Source organism: Penicillium vulpinum (genome assembly GCF_028829585.1).
Source record: "Penicillium vulpinum strain IBT 29486 chromosome Unknown utg000002l_segment0_segment0, whole genome shotgun sequence".
In the NCBI taxonomy this organism is placed as follows: Eukaryota; Fungi; Ascomycota; class Eurotiomycetes; order Eurotiales; family Aspergillaceae; genus Penicillium; species Penicillium vulpinum.
The window spans coordinates 4,033,724-4,047,591 of NW_026643242.1; the positions used below are offsets into that span (position 1 = coordinate 4,033,724).

Genomic DNA, 13,868 nt, shown 5'->3' on the forward strand with positions numbered 1-13,868 from the left:
AAACGAATATGATTGAAGACTTTTCTATTTGAGACTAGAAAAAAAAAGAATTGAATTTTTATCTACAAAATGAACAAGTCCGGCGGGTTTTACTCCGCAAAGTCTAATGCGGAAAATCGGGGGACGATGTCATCATCTTCTTTCCCCCTTATCAAATAATTTTCATACTACTACATCGAGGTGCGATATACTGCTTTCTTCTCATTCTGAGCGGCGTTCCACCTACAATCATGAAAGTCAGCCAGGTATGAACACAGAATTACGATGAAGACAGAAAACAGAATACTAACCAACCCTCAGCTCTATGTCTACCCAATTAAATCCCTCCGACCGACAACAATCACAGAAGGAATCCTCACCACACGCGGCTTTCAATATGACCGCCACTTCATGCTCCTCAAAGTTGCCCCAGCTGAGGATGGCTCCGACACCACAATCCTGAAGAACATGCATGTCTCGCACTTCCCAGAGATGACCCTCTTCCACACCAACATCGAGTATCCGCAGACAGAGAAGGACAGCGGGAAATTAATTATCACGTATCACCCTCCTCTGTCAAAATCAGCTCCCAAACCTCGCGAAACCACCCGATTGGAAATTCCACTCCAGCCTAACCCAAAAACCCTCAGCCGCCTCGAAGTCGTAATGCACCAGAGCCCAACAATAGGATACAACATGGGTGCAGAGTACAATGACTGGTTCAGCGCCCGCTTTGGGTACCCTGTAGTCCTAGCCTACCTTGGACCGAATTCAAGAGAAGTGCTTGGCACACTCGCGCCAGCAAAGCAAGACAAAAAGACGGCGCTGCGTACAATACGTGAAAGCCTAACAAATCCCGACAGGAAATGGGAGCGGGTTCTCCCGATTCTCATTGTAGCTTCTGCGATCAATGTACTCCTTCAGGGCAGTACACTTGTCCGCGACGGGATAACCCCTCAAACAGCTCGCAGTCTCACACCCACGCTCCTTTTCACCGCTAGTGCGGCGGTGTTATATTGCTTTTATACCCTATACGCACAGCACCAAGACCGCATTACTTTCGCAGACTGCGCACCCTATCTTGTTATATCCGAGACATCCGTTGATGATGTCTCAGCGCGGCTACCGGAGGGGGAAGAAATGGACCGTACGAAGTTCCGGCCTAATATTGTTATTTCGGGGGCTGGGGAGGCTTTCGAAGAGGATTTTTGGGGGGCGCTGACTATGGGCGCTGGATCAGTGCGTGGATCAAGCAAGCTTTTGCTAACAGGAAATTGTGTACGCTGTCAGAGCCTTAATGTTGATTACGAGACTGGGAAGATGGGGACTGGTGAGTCTGGTGCTGTGCTTAAGAAGTTGATGAAGGATCGCAGAGTGGATTCTGGGGCGAAGTTTAGTCCTGTCTTTGGTAGGTATGCTTTCTTAGAGCCCAAGGGCGAGGGGATTAATCTGAGGGTCGGGGATGAGGTTGCGGTTGCCGAGAAAGGGACTAGAAGGTCTACTTTTGGTGAGTGTTTCTCTCCTTCTGTGGGATTGTGGGAGTGAATGCTAATTGGATTGTTCAGATTGGCCTGGCCTGACGAATTGAAAATAAATAGGTTTCTCTTTTGGTTATACCTCGTCCATGTGTCCAGCTCGGTGTGTATAAAGGTACGGAGTACTCGGTAGATATCTAGAAAATTGACGTCATGTTGGAGGTTTGGGGAAATGATTATCATCAGGAACAAATCATTAATGTAGAGATATTTCGGGCAAAATTTTTGTCCCAGAACAATTGCAGCTGAACTGCTGGACTCTTGAAAATAAAACAATAATATGACTCTTGTTTCTTTACGCATACTAGGTGAAACCCGAGTGAGAAGCGGAAGAAAGTAATTTGATAGGTGGATACACAGCCACAATTACATCATATACACCGCCACCAATTGCCCCAAATCACCTGACTTTTTTGATCCATGGAAAGGCAAGTGTATGGATTCGATTTCTAAGAATAACTTCCAATAACTTTGCTTTGCAATAACTTTGAACTCCCAACTTCGTATTACAATTTTTTACTAACTTGCGCAACTGAACTTATACATTTACCTTGTGGTTAAGCCAGCCCTACCGAACTATTCAGGGACTGTGGCTCAAGCCCCTCCAATCATCCATAAGCCGCGTATCTGGAGTCCACACTAAACCGCGACTCTCACGTTGACCGGTCACGCATCCAACTAGAGCTGCATTCGACTCGTGTTTCACTTGTGTGACACTTCTACCTCTTTCCAAGACCCGATCGGTCAGGCGCCAAACATCCCGCAATCCGGTGCATAAGGCGTCGCTGAGCCCCGCCGCGGGTAAGCTGCCGGCAGCAGGGAAAAAAGGGCGATCGTAATTGTTCCTAAGCATAACTGCTACAAACGCCATGGATCCAGACCATCTTCGTCGCAAGGACACCACCAAGGGTCCGCCGCTGCGGATCCTATCGCTAGGTCAGTACAATACTTACCTCTCTTCCCAGCCTATATCAGACTCAGCTGACCTGAACAGATGGCGGTGGTGTTCGTGGATACTCCATGCTTATTCTTCTCCAGGAACTCATGTACCGCACTTATGTTGAATGTGAAGGCAAGCCTCCGCGTCGCGACCAGATTCCCAAACCCTGCGATCACTTCGATTTGATCGCCGGTACTGGCACTGGAGGCTTGATCGCCCTTATGCTCGGTCGCCTCCGCCTAGATCTCGAGACGTGCAAAGAAGTATACGTGCGCATGACTCGCAAAGTATTTGAGACCGACAAGACCATTGCTGGTATTCCCTATCGCTCCACTTTATTCAAGGCGTCAAAACTCGAGGAGGCGATCCGGGAATGTGTGCGGGAACATACAGTCTTCGAGGCGGAGGGAAATGATACGGGGAACGCCCCCACTCGTGATTCTATGGCTTCTATGGCCAGCTTGCCATATAGTCCAGCCTCTATTCCACAACGCTCTATCAGTCGGGGCAGTTTCAGCACCGCTCCTGCTTCACATCCAATGTCTCCGACAAGCCAAAGAGGATCCGTTTTTCTTAATGGATTGCGTTGGGGTAATCCAAACGCGCTGCTTTATGATAAGCGAGAAAATCGGACGAAAACGTGAGTTCTACAATGCAAAAAACATGAGTCACTAGTACTGATACGAAATATAGTGCGGTCACTGCTATGTACAAGGGCACCCCGCGCAAAGGAACGGCTGTCCTTCTACGGTCCTATGACTCCCGCCGAGAACCTCCACCTGAATTTGACTGCACAGTCTGGCAAGCAGGACGTGCGACATCTGCAACGGGACTTGCTTTCAAGCCCATCCAGATTGGCCAACACCATTTTATTGATGAGGGTCATGGCACATTCAACCCCGCACCGCTGATCCTTGATGAGGCTGTTGTGAATGAGTGGCCAGGTCGGGAAGTTGGGGTCTTTATTAGTGTGGGAACCGGAAAGCGTCCACCTGGTACCAACAACCGACAACATGAATGGTGGGAGGATTTCTTCGGCGACTCCTTTGGCACATTCGCTGAAGCGCGGCGTCGACTAATGATGAAGATTGAAGGCTGCGAGGATATCCACAATGAGATGCTTCGAGACCGTCTTGCCAAACGCAATGTCAGCAAAGACAATTATTTCCGCCTCAACGTCGAGGTCGGCGTTGGCGAGTTTGGTATGAACGAATGGAACCGACTAGCCGACATCAGCACCAACACACGGCAGTATCTAGCCAGACCTGAAGTCAAGAAGATGATTTTAGAAGCAGGTGTCAGATTTGCTAAGATCGAGCGCATGAACCGCCGTCTGGCGACCCACACTGCAGCTGGCGGGGATCGCGACGACTTGTCTTTTGATCTTGAGAACGAAGAGCTTTCGCTTTCTTCTCCCGCTCCATCACATGTTCCACCCCCTGCGCACTTCGCCGTTGAACTACCCGCGGAGTTACCTGCTGAGTTGGACTTCGCGCATCACAATCCACCTTCGCAAGCGCCGCCACTTATTCCAACTGTGGTGACTACATCACCACCGGATGACACGCTCCCGGTTCACCCAACACCTCAGGATAGCGTATCTACTTCCCCACCCCGGCAATCTGGCAGTGATTATCGACGAAGCCACGAGCTTGCCAGCCGGCCAAGCTCGCAACAACAGACTTCACCCTCACGCAGTGATGAGTATTTTACATTCAATGGTATGGCGCCACCAGTGCCGCCCAAGACACCCATCCCATATCCAGCTCAAGATGACGGTGGTGTAGCTATGCCTGCACCGCTATTCTCCCAAGCACCATCGTCTAACTCGAATACCAAAGTCCGACCTCCCTATCCAGTTGATGAGCCGCCACCAACGGTGAACCGGCAACGGAAGCCCAGCTACCACGTGCGGTGATTCCTTCTCACGTGCTTTCATCTTGTGGCCTTTTTTTTCAATTTTTACATGTGCATTATGTTGTTTTGTGGCTTTTCTGCTGAATACCCCTCTGTTGAGACGGCTGGTTAGGGTTGATAAGGCGTCTTGGGCGCATGCAATCCTGTTTTATGGGTTTTATCTTAGTTGAATCCCTGCGAAAGATGGCCTGTGGTGGCCTTGGGCATAATGAATGACGACATTTATGAGACTTCAAATGTGGGAATTGATGGTCTGTATATTGTACAGTAACTGTGTGAAGAAACAAAAAACAAGGGTTTCAAGATATAAGTTCATCTATTCCATAAATAGGCGTATGCAATATACCATGTAGGGGCTATGCAAGTAAATCGCCATCCTGTTGATCTTTGCAATCTATATCTGACCAAAGGCCTTGTCCATAAATTAAGCCATAACCTAAGCCATATAAGCCGATGCCTAAAGGTACCTGTACCTGCCGATCGCAGCTCAGCCCGCCCTCGCCAGATGTAGCAGTACCTCCTTTTCCCCACACCCAGCCTCTTTGTTATCTCGATCCCTTTCCCCTTCCCCTTTCCCCTTTTCTTTTCTTTTCTTTTCTTTTCTTTAATTGTATTATTTTGCGATTCTTCCTGGTTCTTTGTCCAAAGTAGATTCTACTTTCTTGATATCCTCAAAATCCCATCTTTGCTATTGCCACCGAGAGTCATAGCGCCCAACGGCTGACGAGCGCCCCTTACGGAATTCCCACATTCTTCTTTTCTTTCCTCGTGGAAATTTTCCAGAAGCACTTCCAGATCGCCGATATTCCAAATCACATTCCTCCCATCACAAAATTCGTTGCGACATTCGGAATCGGTGTTGTTACTGCAGCCCCCATTGATAGTCGCCCGGGCGATACGCGCAGGCTTTATCGATATCGTGGGGTCCAGATAAGTGTTTCAGGTAGTCGCTGAGTCTCGTCTTCGGACGGCTCTCTGTCCCCGCGACACACTTCCTCGCCTCTTCCCACTGCTGGTCAGTGTGGGTTTCCAACCTCCACAATCATGGATCCCAATTACGCCTTATCGCATGCAAACAATCTCCTCGCACGCGCGGAAAGCGAAGGCCGTCCGCCGGTTTACAAGGCTGTTGGTATTTCGTTAGCTGTCGCATCGGGCGTCTTTATCGGTATCTCATTTGTTATTAAGAAAATCGGGCTGCTGAAAGCGAACGTGAAGTACAATGAGGAGGCCGGCGAGGGATATGGATATCTAAAGAATTTCTGGTGGTGGACTGGTATGACGCTGATGATTGTTGGAGAGATCTGCAATTTTGTGGCGTATGCATTCGTCGATGCGATCTTGGTTACGCCGCTCGGTGCGCTCTCGGTTGTGATTACGACGGTTCTGTCGGCGATTTTTCTCAAGGAACGGCTTAGTTTCGTGGGGAAGGTTGGCTGTTTCTGTTGTATTATCGGATCGGTGACTATTGCTATGAATGCGCCTGAGCAGTCGTCTGTCAAGGATATTCAAAGCATGCAGCATTTTGTTATCCAGCCTGGGTTTCTGGTCTATGCTGGGGTGATCATTATTGGAGCTGCTTTCACAGCTCTTTGGGTTGGTCCACGATATGGAAAGTCGAACATGTTTGTTTACATCAGTATTTGCAGCATGGTTGGTGGATTGAGTGTCGTGGCTACTCAGGGCTTGGGGTCTGCTATTCTCGCTCAGATTAATGGCGAGGAACAGTTCAAGCATTGGTTCCTCTACGTTTTGTTTGTGTTTGTTATCGGGACACTGCTGACCGAGATTATCTATCTTAATGTGCGTCTTCACTCTCCTCGTGTCTCATTGCTGTACTAATTCTGCTATACAGAAAGCGCTAAATCTGTTCAATGCCGCTCTAGTCACTCCGACTTACTACGTGATGTTCACTAGCGCCACCATTATTACTTCCGCCATTCTGTTCCAGGGCTTCAAGGGCACAGGAATCCAGATTGCAACTGTGATCATTGGGTTCTTCCAAATCTGTGCCGGTGTGGTATTGCTGCAGCTATCCAAGTCCGCCAAGGATGTCCCCGACGCCGCTATTTTCAAAGGCGATCTGGATCAGATTCGGGAAGTTGCCGCGGTAGAAGAGCCCGAGTCTGAGCCCAAGGCAGACTCCATTCGAGGTGCGGCCTCTATCATCCGTCGCATTTCAACTGCTCGCCGCACTATGGAATCAGATGAAGCCCGCCGTTTCTTCCATGATAAGCATGAGGATACCCTGAAGGTGCCAGGCGAGAATGAGATAATTGAATGGGATGGCCTGCGCCGGCGGAAGACCGTCATTGGCGAGGGACCAACTATGTCACGACCAATCACTCCACGGACACCCTCGGTCAAACAACAACATCCACCGTGGGGCATGTCCCGGTTGCCCACTGATGAGCATGAGGAGGATCACCGACCTAATACCAAGCAAAGCGGTCATTCTTTCATGGATAACATCCGATCCCGAGCTAGCAGCGTGCTTCATCCTTCCCAGTGGAAGGCCATAAATACAGAAGAAGAGAGAAATACCGACGCCAACACACAATCGATGGGAATGGCAGACATGGCCCACCAAAGTGGCAATGCTGACACTGGATACCATGGTGCCGGTATGACAGGAGGTTTGGAGGCTCCTCTCCACCCAAACAGTCCGCGTAGTGATACGCCGCGGTCTATATCATGGGCAGACGAAAAGCCCGAATCTCTGGCACCCGAACCTCTCCCCAACACTACCCGCCGCCAGTTCTCTTTCAATAACATGATGGGTCGTACAAAGGCCGACAGTGTATCTTCCGTCAAACCCACACCAGGCTCGCCGACTCGTGGCATCCTACGCCGATCACATCTGGCAGCCGATCTGCGCAAATCTGCAACCGAGGAAGAATCACTCGGTCTCGTCCACGGTGACTCACACCATCCACGACCAGAAGAAGAACCTCTGAATGAAAAGCTAGACCGCTGGTCAAGTGCCGAGTCAGAACTTGGCGAGCCCCAGCCCGTGTTTGCAGGCCGTTCACACGGCAATTCTGTGTCCAGCATTTCCGTCGCCGCATTCCCCGCCTACGAAGATAACCACCACGACTACTCTGACTCCAATAACCCCTACTATCTCCCACCCAACCGACAAACCACCTCATCCCCAGAACCCCTCTCCCACGAAGAAGAGAGCTGGAAGCACCCTTCATTGAGGGGGGGCGGCAGCAGAACCCGCACACGAACAAACTCTTCTATCCATCCCCATTCTCGCGCCCCGCCTCCCGCCCAATCCTCCTTCTCTACGCATCGCCATCCAAATCCTCTCCCTCCACTCCCTGATACTATCACGCCCACCACCACACTCGATCTCGTGCCCACCGCAACCAATGCATCGGGCTTGAGATCAGTATCTTCGGAATCTGATTTGGTAACGACCCTCTCTAGCGAGACAGAAGGCCAGAACGACCCCCCGCCTGCCTACCCGACTCGCCAACAGAGCGGCTGGCGTCGGCATCTGTCTGACAACAGTAGCCATGATGGCGAGACGTATGCCGCGCGCGGAGGTAGAGGAAGTTCATTCAGGTGAATATGAGAGTGCTTTGCGATGTATCTGGCTTATATGGCCATGCTGGGATTCTGATTTATGACGCATATATCATGATTTCTTTCTCACATTGTATTTTGCATGGCTATGGCGCTTTGAGGGATTTTTGTTGATATTTCTCTTCTTTTGATGTTTTTTCTTTTGACTTTTCTGCGAACGAATGCGGTTTTATCACCGATCTGTACATGTATGTGATTGTGATTGTGATTTTGTTTCTGTACATAATGGATGTCATGATAACGCCGCATGATTGATTAATGAAATGAGAATGTCAAGTACAAGTGTCAAGTTGAAAGTAGCACTGGAAGTCTAAATTCATTATAAGTTATATCGGCAACGGTAAAGCAGATATTTCATAGCCAAAACGATCAGATTAGATTCGTGATCACAGCTCATTGGGTATCATTAACGTGTAGTTGGAAGATTCATCCCAACCCAGAAGACTGACAGAAAATCATGGCTATCCAAAACGCCATGCATGGCAAAATGCCATATGCAATGCAACGCAAACCAAAAAAGGAAAGGAAAAAAACGAAGTCGCTAAATGTCAACCATATCCACGTAAAAATATCACTTCTTCGCCCCCTGCACACCAAACATCCCAGCAACACTCCGCTGCCCTTTAGCCGCAACATGCATACCAGGGAACCGGGACTCGGCAAGACGACGCCCAGCTTTAATACTCTCGAGAGCCCTACAAGTCCAATGTCAGAAAGAATCACTCACTGGTCATTCAACAGCATCCTGATTAGTACATACCAGTCCACACTAACAACCTTCACACCTTTCCACCCCCCACGGGCAATTTCCTGCTGAAGCTTACCCGCGGCAAGACCTCCGCCTGCACCAGACACAGCTGTTCCACTTCCAGCCCCGGTATTAGGCTGTCCGATGAGAACATGCGTCACCGTCTTCCGGGCCATGTAGATAGAACTCTTAGCCCCGTTCGACGCGAGTAGGTGTTTCAGCTTATACTCTGAGATTCGAGGGAGGGTGGAGCCATTGATGAAGATCGTAACGCCGACAAAGATATTTGATGTCGATTTCAGATCGAGGCTGGAGTCAAATCGGGACTCGGGTTGGGGCTTGTCTTCTATTTGAGACTTTTCCTTTTCCCCTTCCTTTGTATCTCTCGTCGGACTCAAACTCAGGTTCCCTCCAACAACAGTCCTAACCTTTTTCGTTTCCGTCGTAGTATCATTTACCAGATCATCCATAGCCTTCCTCTTGCTAACACCCATGAACGACCGTATATCCCGAACGCCGAGTTCATTCCGCTTAGCCACATCCCCAGCTACCATAGCCCATTCACCAGAAGCTTTATGCGGCGGCGGTGACTGCGCGCATTTTCCATCGAACGCGCCGGGTAAGAGTGTCGACTCCTGTGTTTCTTTGCTCCCCGCTCCCAGTCCCACTCCCCGTCCTGGAAGACAATCCCCGCTTTGATATTGCCTGGTTAATTTCTCCGACCGCGTATCCCGCCATAATGTCGAGCCAAGAAAGCCGCCGCCTTCAGCTGCACGCTGGTGTCCTGTTGAGGCTGACTGCCAGGGGTCGAAATGACGGTGGTTTTGCGGTTGCGGAGTTTGTGGTTTTGCGGCTCGTTTTGGTTGGTCGGTGGTCATGCTTGCTTTTTGCGGGTCTGTAGCTTGGGTTTCCATTCGTTATTTGAGGGTCACGTTGACTGGGGTGAGGTGCGCTAAGATTCGGTTAATGTTTGAAGTTGAATTTGGCGAGAAGTCGCCGTGGCGTGAAGCGGAAGGAACCATGGTTTGGACGTGTTTTGATTTTGCTGTTTTGGGCTAAATAGGGTAGATTGGGTCACGTGGTGGGAAGTATGTGAGGAAAGTATATTGAAGCCTCAGACAATTTACATAGCTTCTATTTGACCATTTTCTTTAGGGATACTGGGACTAGATGGACATGTAGAAACAAGTGCAAGGACTGAAACGAAATGATCAAAGCTGCGATGGAGACAAACCTGGTGCCTATCTTGCTCGAACGGGAACAGCATGCCTGGCAGTCGCTAGATAGGTAGGCAGAACAAGCCGATTTGATCAGAGTGTAAGTTTTTTATAGCTACACAAACAGCCCCGATGGTCTATGATATCAATACTGGTACGTCGGCTACATTTATAGAAGAGCTTCAAAAGTCGGAAAAAGAACAATCCATTTAGACCGGACCCAAACCAACGTTGTATGTCGCTAAAGGCATGCAAACCCAGAGTTCATAACCGTTCATTACCATGATAATCATCTCTCTAGTAGAGTGGCAGTAGCAAAAGCAATAGCAAAAGCAGCGCAAAGAAGTAGAGAGGGGAGTAAAACCAAAGCCGAGGCCATGCCAGAAAGAATATCCTTTTCAAACCCCAGAAGACAAATGCACAATAAATGATGAAGCATGAATGATAAAAAGAAAAAGAAAAAGAAAGAGAAAATAAAACAACTCGTTAATGAAGATGGCTCGTGGTCAAGTCATCACACAAAGAAAATTCGTTCATAAGAGATTCGTCACATCGTAGTCGTCGAGGTTTGCGATCACTATCCACGTCTTCAACAAGGGACAAGTCTTTCAACATGGAGGTATCAAGAAATGGGGTTCTAGTGTTGGACGGTGAATAGATCTGGCGCCTAGGTCTTTTCCCTCTCCCCACACAGGTTAGATATTGCAAGATTCAGCCTGAAAACATAAACAAACGCAGACAAGAGACAAATGAGCTTCGTTTCGTTTCGACACCGCCGAGGTCTGTCGGTCTCCACGTGTTCGTGGTAAGACACAGACAAGGCCACGACGCGCCATGCGGGGGTGTGCATGCGCAGTCTATCATGAAAAACAAACTCCGAGAAAGAGACCAATAGAGAAGATGAAGGGGAAAAAAATAGAATCCAAAAACCAGACAAGACCCGAAGAGAACCAGAACAAGAATCAAAACCACAAGCTAGCCAGAAGCTAGCCAGAAGCCAGAATTAAATCACACTCACCGATGGCGAGCCATGACACTGCTGGGCTTCATCGGCTGAAGAATAGGCGGGCCACCAACCGGACCACCAAGGGTGGTATCGGTGATGGTCTTGCGGCGCTTTGATGTCTCATATTCCGCTGTACTCTCGGGGCGAATATCCTCATCTTCACGCATGCGCTTGCTGCCCGCACTAAGTGAACCATTTCCAGCAGTGTAAGCTGGAGCAGTGGTTGAAGCCATGGAGTAAGGGTCCGAGGTACCATTGGCCGGGGTACCGCGGGTATCGCTGACAGCGTTGTACAGGGTAGTGGCGGCAGCGGGACGGGGAGGAGTGTTATACCCCGAGGCCCAGTGGGGAGGGGGGCCAGCACCCGTGCGAGGGGTCATGCGACCGGAGCCATTTTGCTGGCTCGGGGAGCTGGTCATCTCCGGGGTGAGTTGGGAATGCTCGCCGGTCAGGGAGCTAACGGAAGGGTTTGTGGTGTAAGTGTAGGAGCCACGATTGGAGTTGTAGCCAGCGCTGTGATCTTGCATATACTCCTGATCGTGTTCGGCAACAGCCTCGCCGGGCCCATTGCTCTGGCTGTAGCGATTTGAGTCGCGCTCGGAGGTTTCGGGCTCTGAAGCGCCGGGGCGTGGATTTGGTGGCGCCATTTCGCTTTTCATGTACCCACTGGGCAGGGATTGGCCGTAGGTGGGCATCCCTGATTGGGTGAGTGGGGTGTGCGGCGCGTATTGAGCGTGCGTTTGTGGTGCCGCGGAGTAGTAAGGTTTTGAGCTGTCATAACCTTGACTTTGGTAGGCTGGCAGACCGTGCATGTTGTTGCCCGGTGGGGTGGTTGCAGGTGTGGTTGGCATTGAGCGCTGGTTGCTCAGTGTGGTGTCGATAGACAGGGGTTGTGTGTGTGGCACTTGGCCGCCCCATTCGTATGAACTGCCTTGGTTGGTGACACCCATCAGACTGGATGCGCTAGCAGGTGGCGTGGGAAAGGTGTTGGAACGCTCAAGACCTGGTCTGGAGCCTGGCTGGCCACTCATTGGGCCTTGGGACATGTGAGAAGACATGGGTGTCTGCAGAGATGGGTGGTGGTGGTGGATCGGGGGTTGCTGGGACCCAGACGGGGTGCGCTGGGGACCTGGGGGAGGGCCTTCCAAGCGTCGCTGCTGGGATTCTTGCACTACCAAGTTGGTCCGAGTTTGGTTGGCCGGGTGGTATAGAAGACCACCGATATTATGCACAAAGAGTGGATACAAGAGATCAGTGATCTTCTCCTTGTTGGCGAATTCCAGAGCACGCTCAAATGGAATCCTGAAGAGTAAGAGTTAGCAACTGATGCTGTGCATACTTTGAGGGCTCAAAGTACATACCAGACACCTTTCAAATGCATCGGCCCAATTTTCACAACATGGCGAAGCTTTTCGCTCTTGAGAATTCCATCACGTCGACCGCGGGTCATACCAGCTACATTAAGCAGTTTTGTGCCATTGATCATGTGGTTATCTGCAAAATGATAAGTCAGTCAAAACCATATTTCAAATCGAACCTTTTTTTTTTCCTTTCGGCCGTAGCATCAACTCACCTTCTCGACGGGCTACGCACACTCCCTTTGCTTCCACCTGGTAGCAGAGGCTGCCCTCATCTTCCCATAAAGTGGCTGTCACTCGTGGTTTAGCTCCCGGAGGAGCAACTTGACCAGTACCATCAAAGACGAAGCCTTGTAGGGGAGCACCGGTATTGTTTCCATACCCACTTGGGGGCGCCACAGCGTGATTGCTCACTTGATAACGATCAGAATATTCATCCACACTCTGGCTTTGAAGCTTACCAGGCAACGGCAACAACTGAGCCGGCATCTGGCCACCCATAGAACTGGGTGGGTGTCCCGTTGGAGGGGAAGTCACACCACTGGGGTATCCATATTGAGGGTAAGCAGCCGGGGCATAAGAAGACGCGGGCTGCATCACGGGGGGCTGCCCGTGGTACTGATAGTGGGACATAGCGCCTGCGGTAGCGCCTTGAGGAGCGTATGATTGAGCAGAGGACATGTGTGAGTGAACATCCATATACGGCTGGCCCTGGTTCATGCTGCCGAGAGAAGTCGGACTAGGATAGTACCCTTCGTTGACGGAAGGCGGAAGGCTATATTCAGTCGGGGCGGAGGAATCTAATGAAAGTCGACCCTGGGTCCCAGACAGGTCCGTAGAGGACGGGGGGCTCCTAGGTTCGTTGACCGGCACAGAGGCACCAGACAGACTCGTGCGAGCGCTAGAGTTGGTGGAATTGGTCACGGACGGATCGTGATAGGCGGTCCGGGAGAGGCCCTGGGTGGCTGTCGGTAGGCTGAGAGCGGGGAGTTTGTCACCGGGCAATAACGGTCGTTCCGCCGCGTGATGGTTGTACCAGGGAATGTCAGCAGGACCGCGGGTGTGGACCTGCGAGATCGACGGCAGCTCCAGCTTTTCGGTTGCACGGATAAACGGTTTGGAATGGAGGAATGGAGGAATGAAGCGAAGCGGACGTAAATATCGTCCGGCGTGCTATCAATATAGGCTGCAGAATTGGAAAACCACAGAAACTTGCAAACGTTGCACGGAAGCAAAAAGAAGAAAGAATTGCAAACGAAATATTGAACGGGCTTTCAGGATCAAACGTTCAAAAATTGAGGGGGATATTTAGCAGTAAAAGTGATGCAAGATGCGGGCAATGCAGGGGACGTTGCAATATCGTAGTTGAAGCTTTCGTAGTAAGTCGTAACCCTTTTTTGTAAAGACTTGAAAGGTCTAGACAGAAGTGTAATAAAGACTTTTTTTTTCCTTTGTAAAGACGAATTCAGAGAAGCACAATGGTCATCAGAATCATTAACAATCGTCAATCGAACACATCAATGTTCGGGGTAGCTTCAGAACTAAACAGAAAATGCGTAAGTTTTTTTTAGGTC

The 13,868-nt window shown here is 50.1% G+C and overlaps 5 protein-coding genes across 5 annotated transcripts; 3 read left to right on the forward strand and 2 right to left on the reverse strand.

Moving 5' to 3' along the window:
- Positions 1-230: 230 nt before the first annotated feature.
- Positions 231-1,567, forward strand: N7479_004563 (MOSC domain protein; the record flags this gene model as incomplete). The annotated part of the gene is made up of 4 exons (XM_057252260.1): positions 231-245; positions 301-1,218; positions 1,270-1,486; positions 1,545-1,567. 4 exons carry the CDS (start codon positions 231-233, stop codon positions 1,565-1,567), a joined length of 1,173 nt encoding a protein of 390 aa, XP_057111585.1.
- Positions 1,568-2,383: 816 nt separating this feature from the next.
- Positions 2,384-4,372, forward strand: N7479_004564 (putative Patatin-like serine hydrolase; the record flags this gene model as incomplete). Its single annotated transcript, XM_057252261.1, has 3 exons — positions 2,384-2,450; positions 2,509-3,094; positions 3,148-4,372. 3 exons carry the CDS (start codon positions 2,384-2,386, stop codon positions 4,370-4,372), a joined length of 1,878 nt encoding a protein of 625 aa, XP_057111586.1.
- A 1,043-nt stretch (positions 4,373-5,415) lies between these two features.
- N7479_004565 (DUF803 domain membrane protein) lies at positions 5,416-7,948 on the forward strand (the record flags this gene model as incomplete). The annotated part of the gene is made up of 2 exons (XM_057252262.1): positions 5,416-6,174; positions 6,227-7,948. 2 exons carry the CDS (start codon positions 5,416-5,418, stop codon positions 7,946-7,948), a joined length of 2,481 nt encoding a protein of 826 aa, XP_057111587.1.
- Positions 7,949-8,536: 588 nt separating this feature from the next.
- On the reverse strand, positions 8,537-9,627 carry N7479_004566 (uncharacterized protein; the record flags this gene model as incomplete). The annotated part of the gene is made up of 2 exons (XM_057252263.1): positions 8,537-8,660; positions 8,726-9,627. 2 exons carry the CDS (start codon positions 9,625-9,627, stop codon positions 8,537-8,539), a joined length of 1,026 nt encoding a protein of 341 aa, XP_057111588.1.
- A 1,317-nt stretch (positions 9,628-10,944) lies between these two features.
- On the reverse strand, positions 10,945-13,789 carry N7479_004567 (KilA-N domain-containing protein; the record flags this gene model as incomplete). The annotated part of the gene is made up of 4 exons (XM_057252264.1): positions 10,945-12,238; positions 12,298-12,430; positions 12,510-13,467; positions 13,772-13,789. 4 exons carry the CDS (start codon positions 13,787-13,789, stop codon positions 10,945-10,947), a joined length of 2,403 nt encoding a protein of 800 aa, XP_057111589.1.
- Positions 13,790-13,868: the final 79 nt, after the last annotated feature.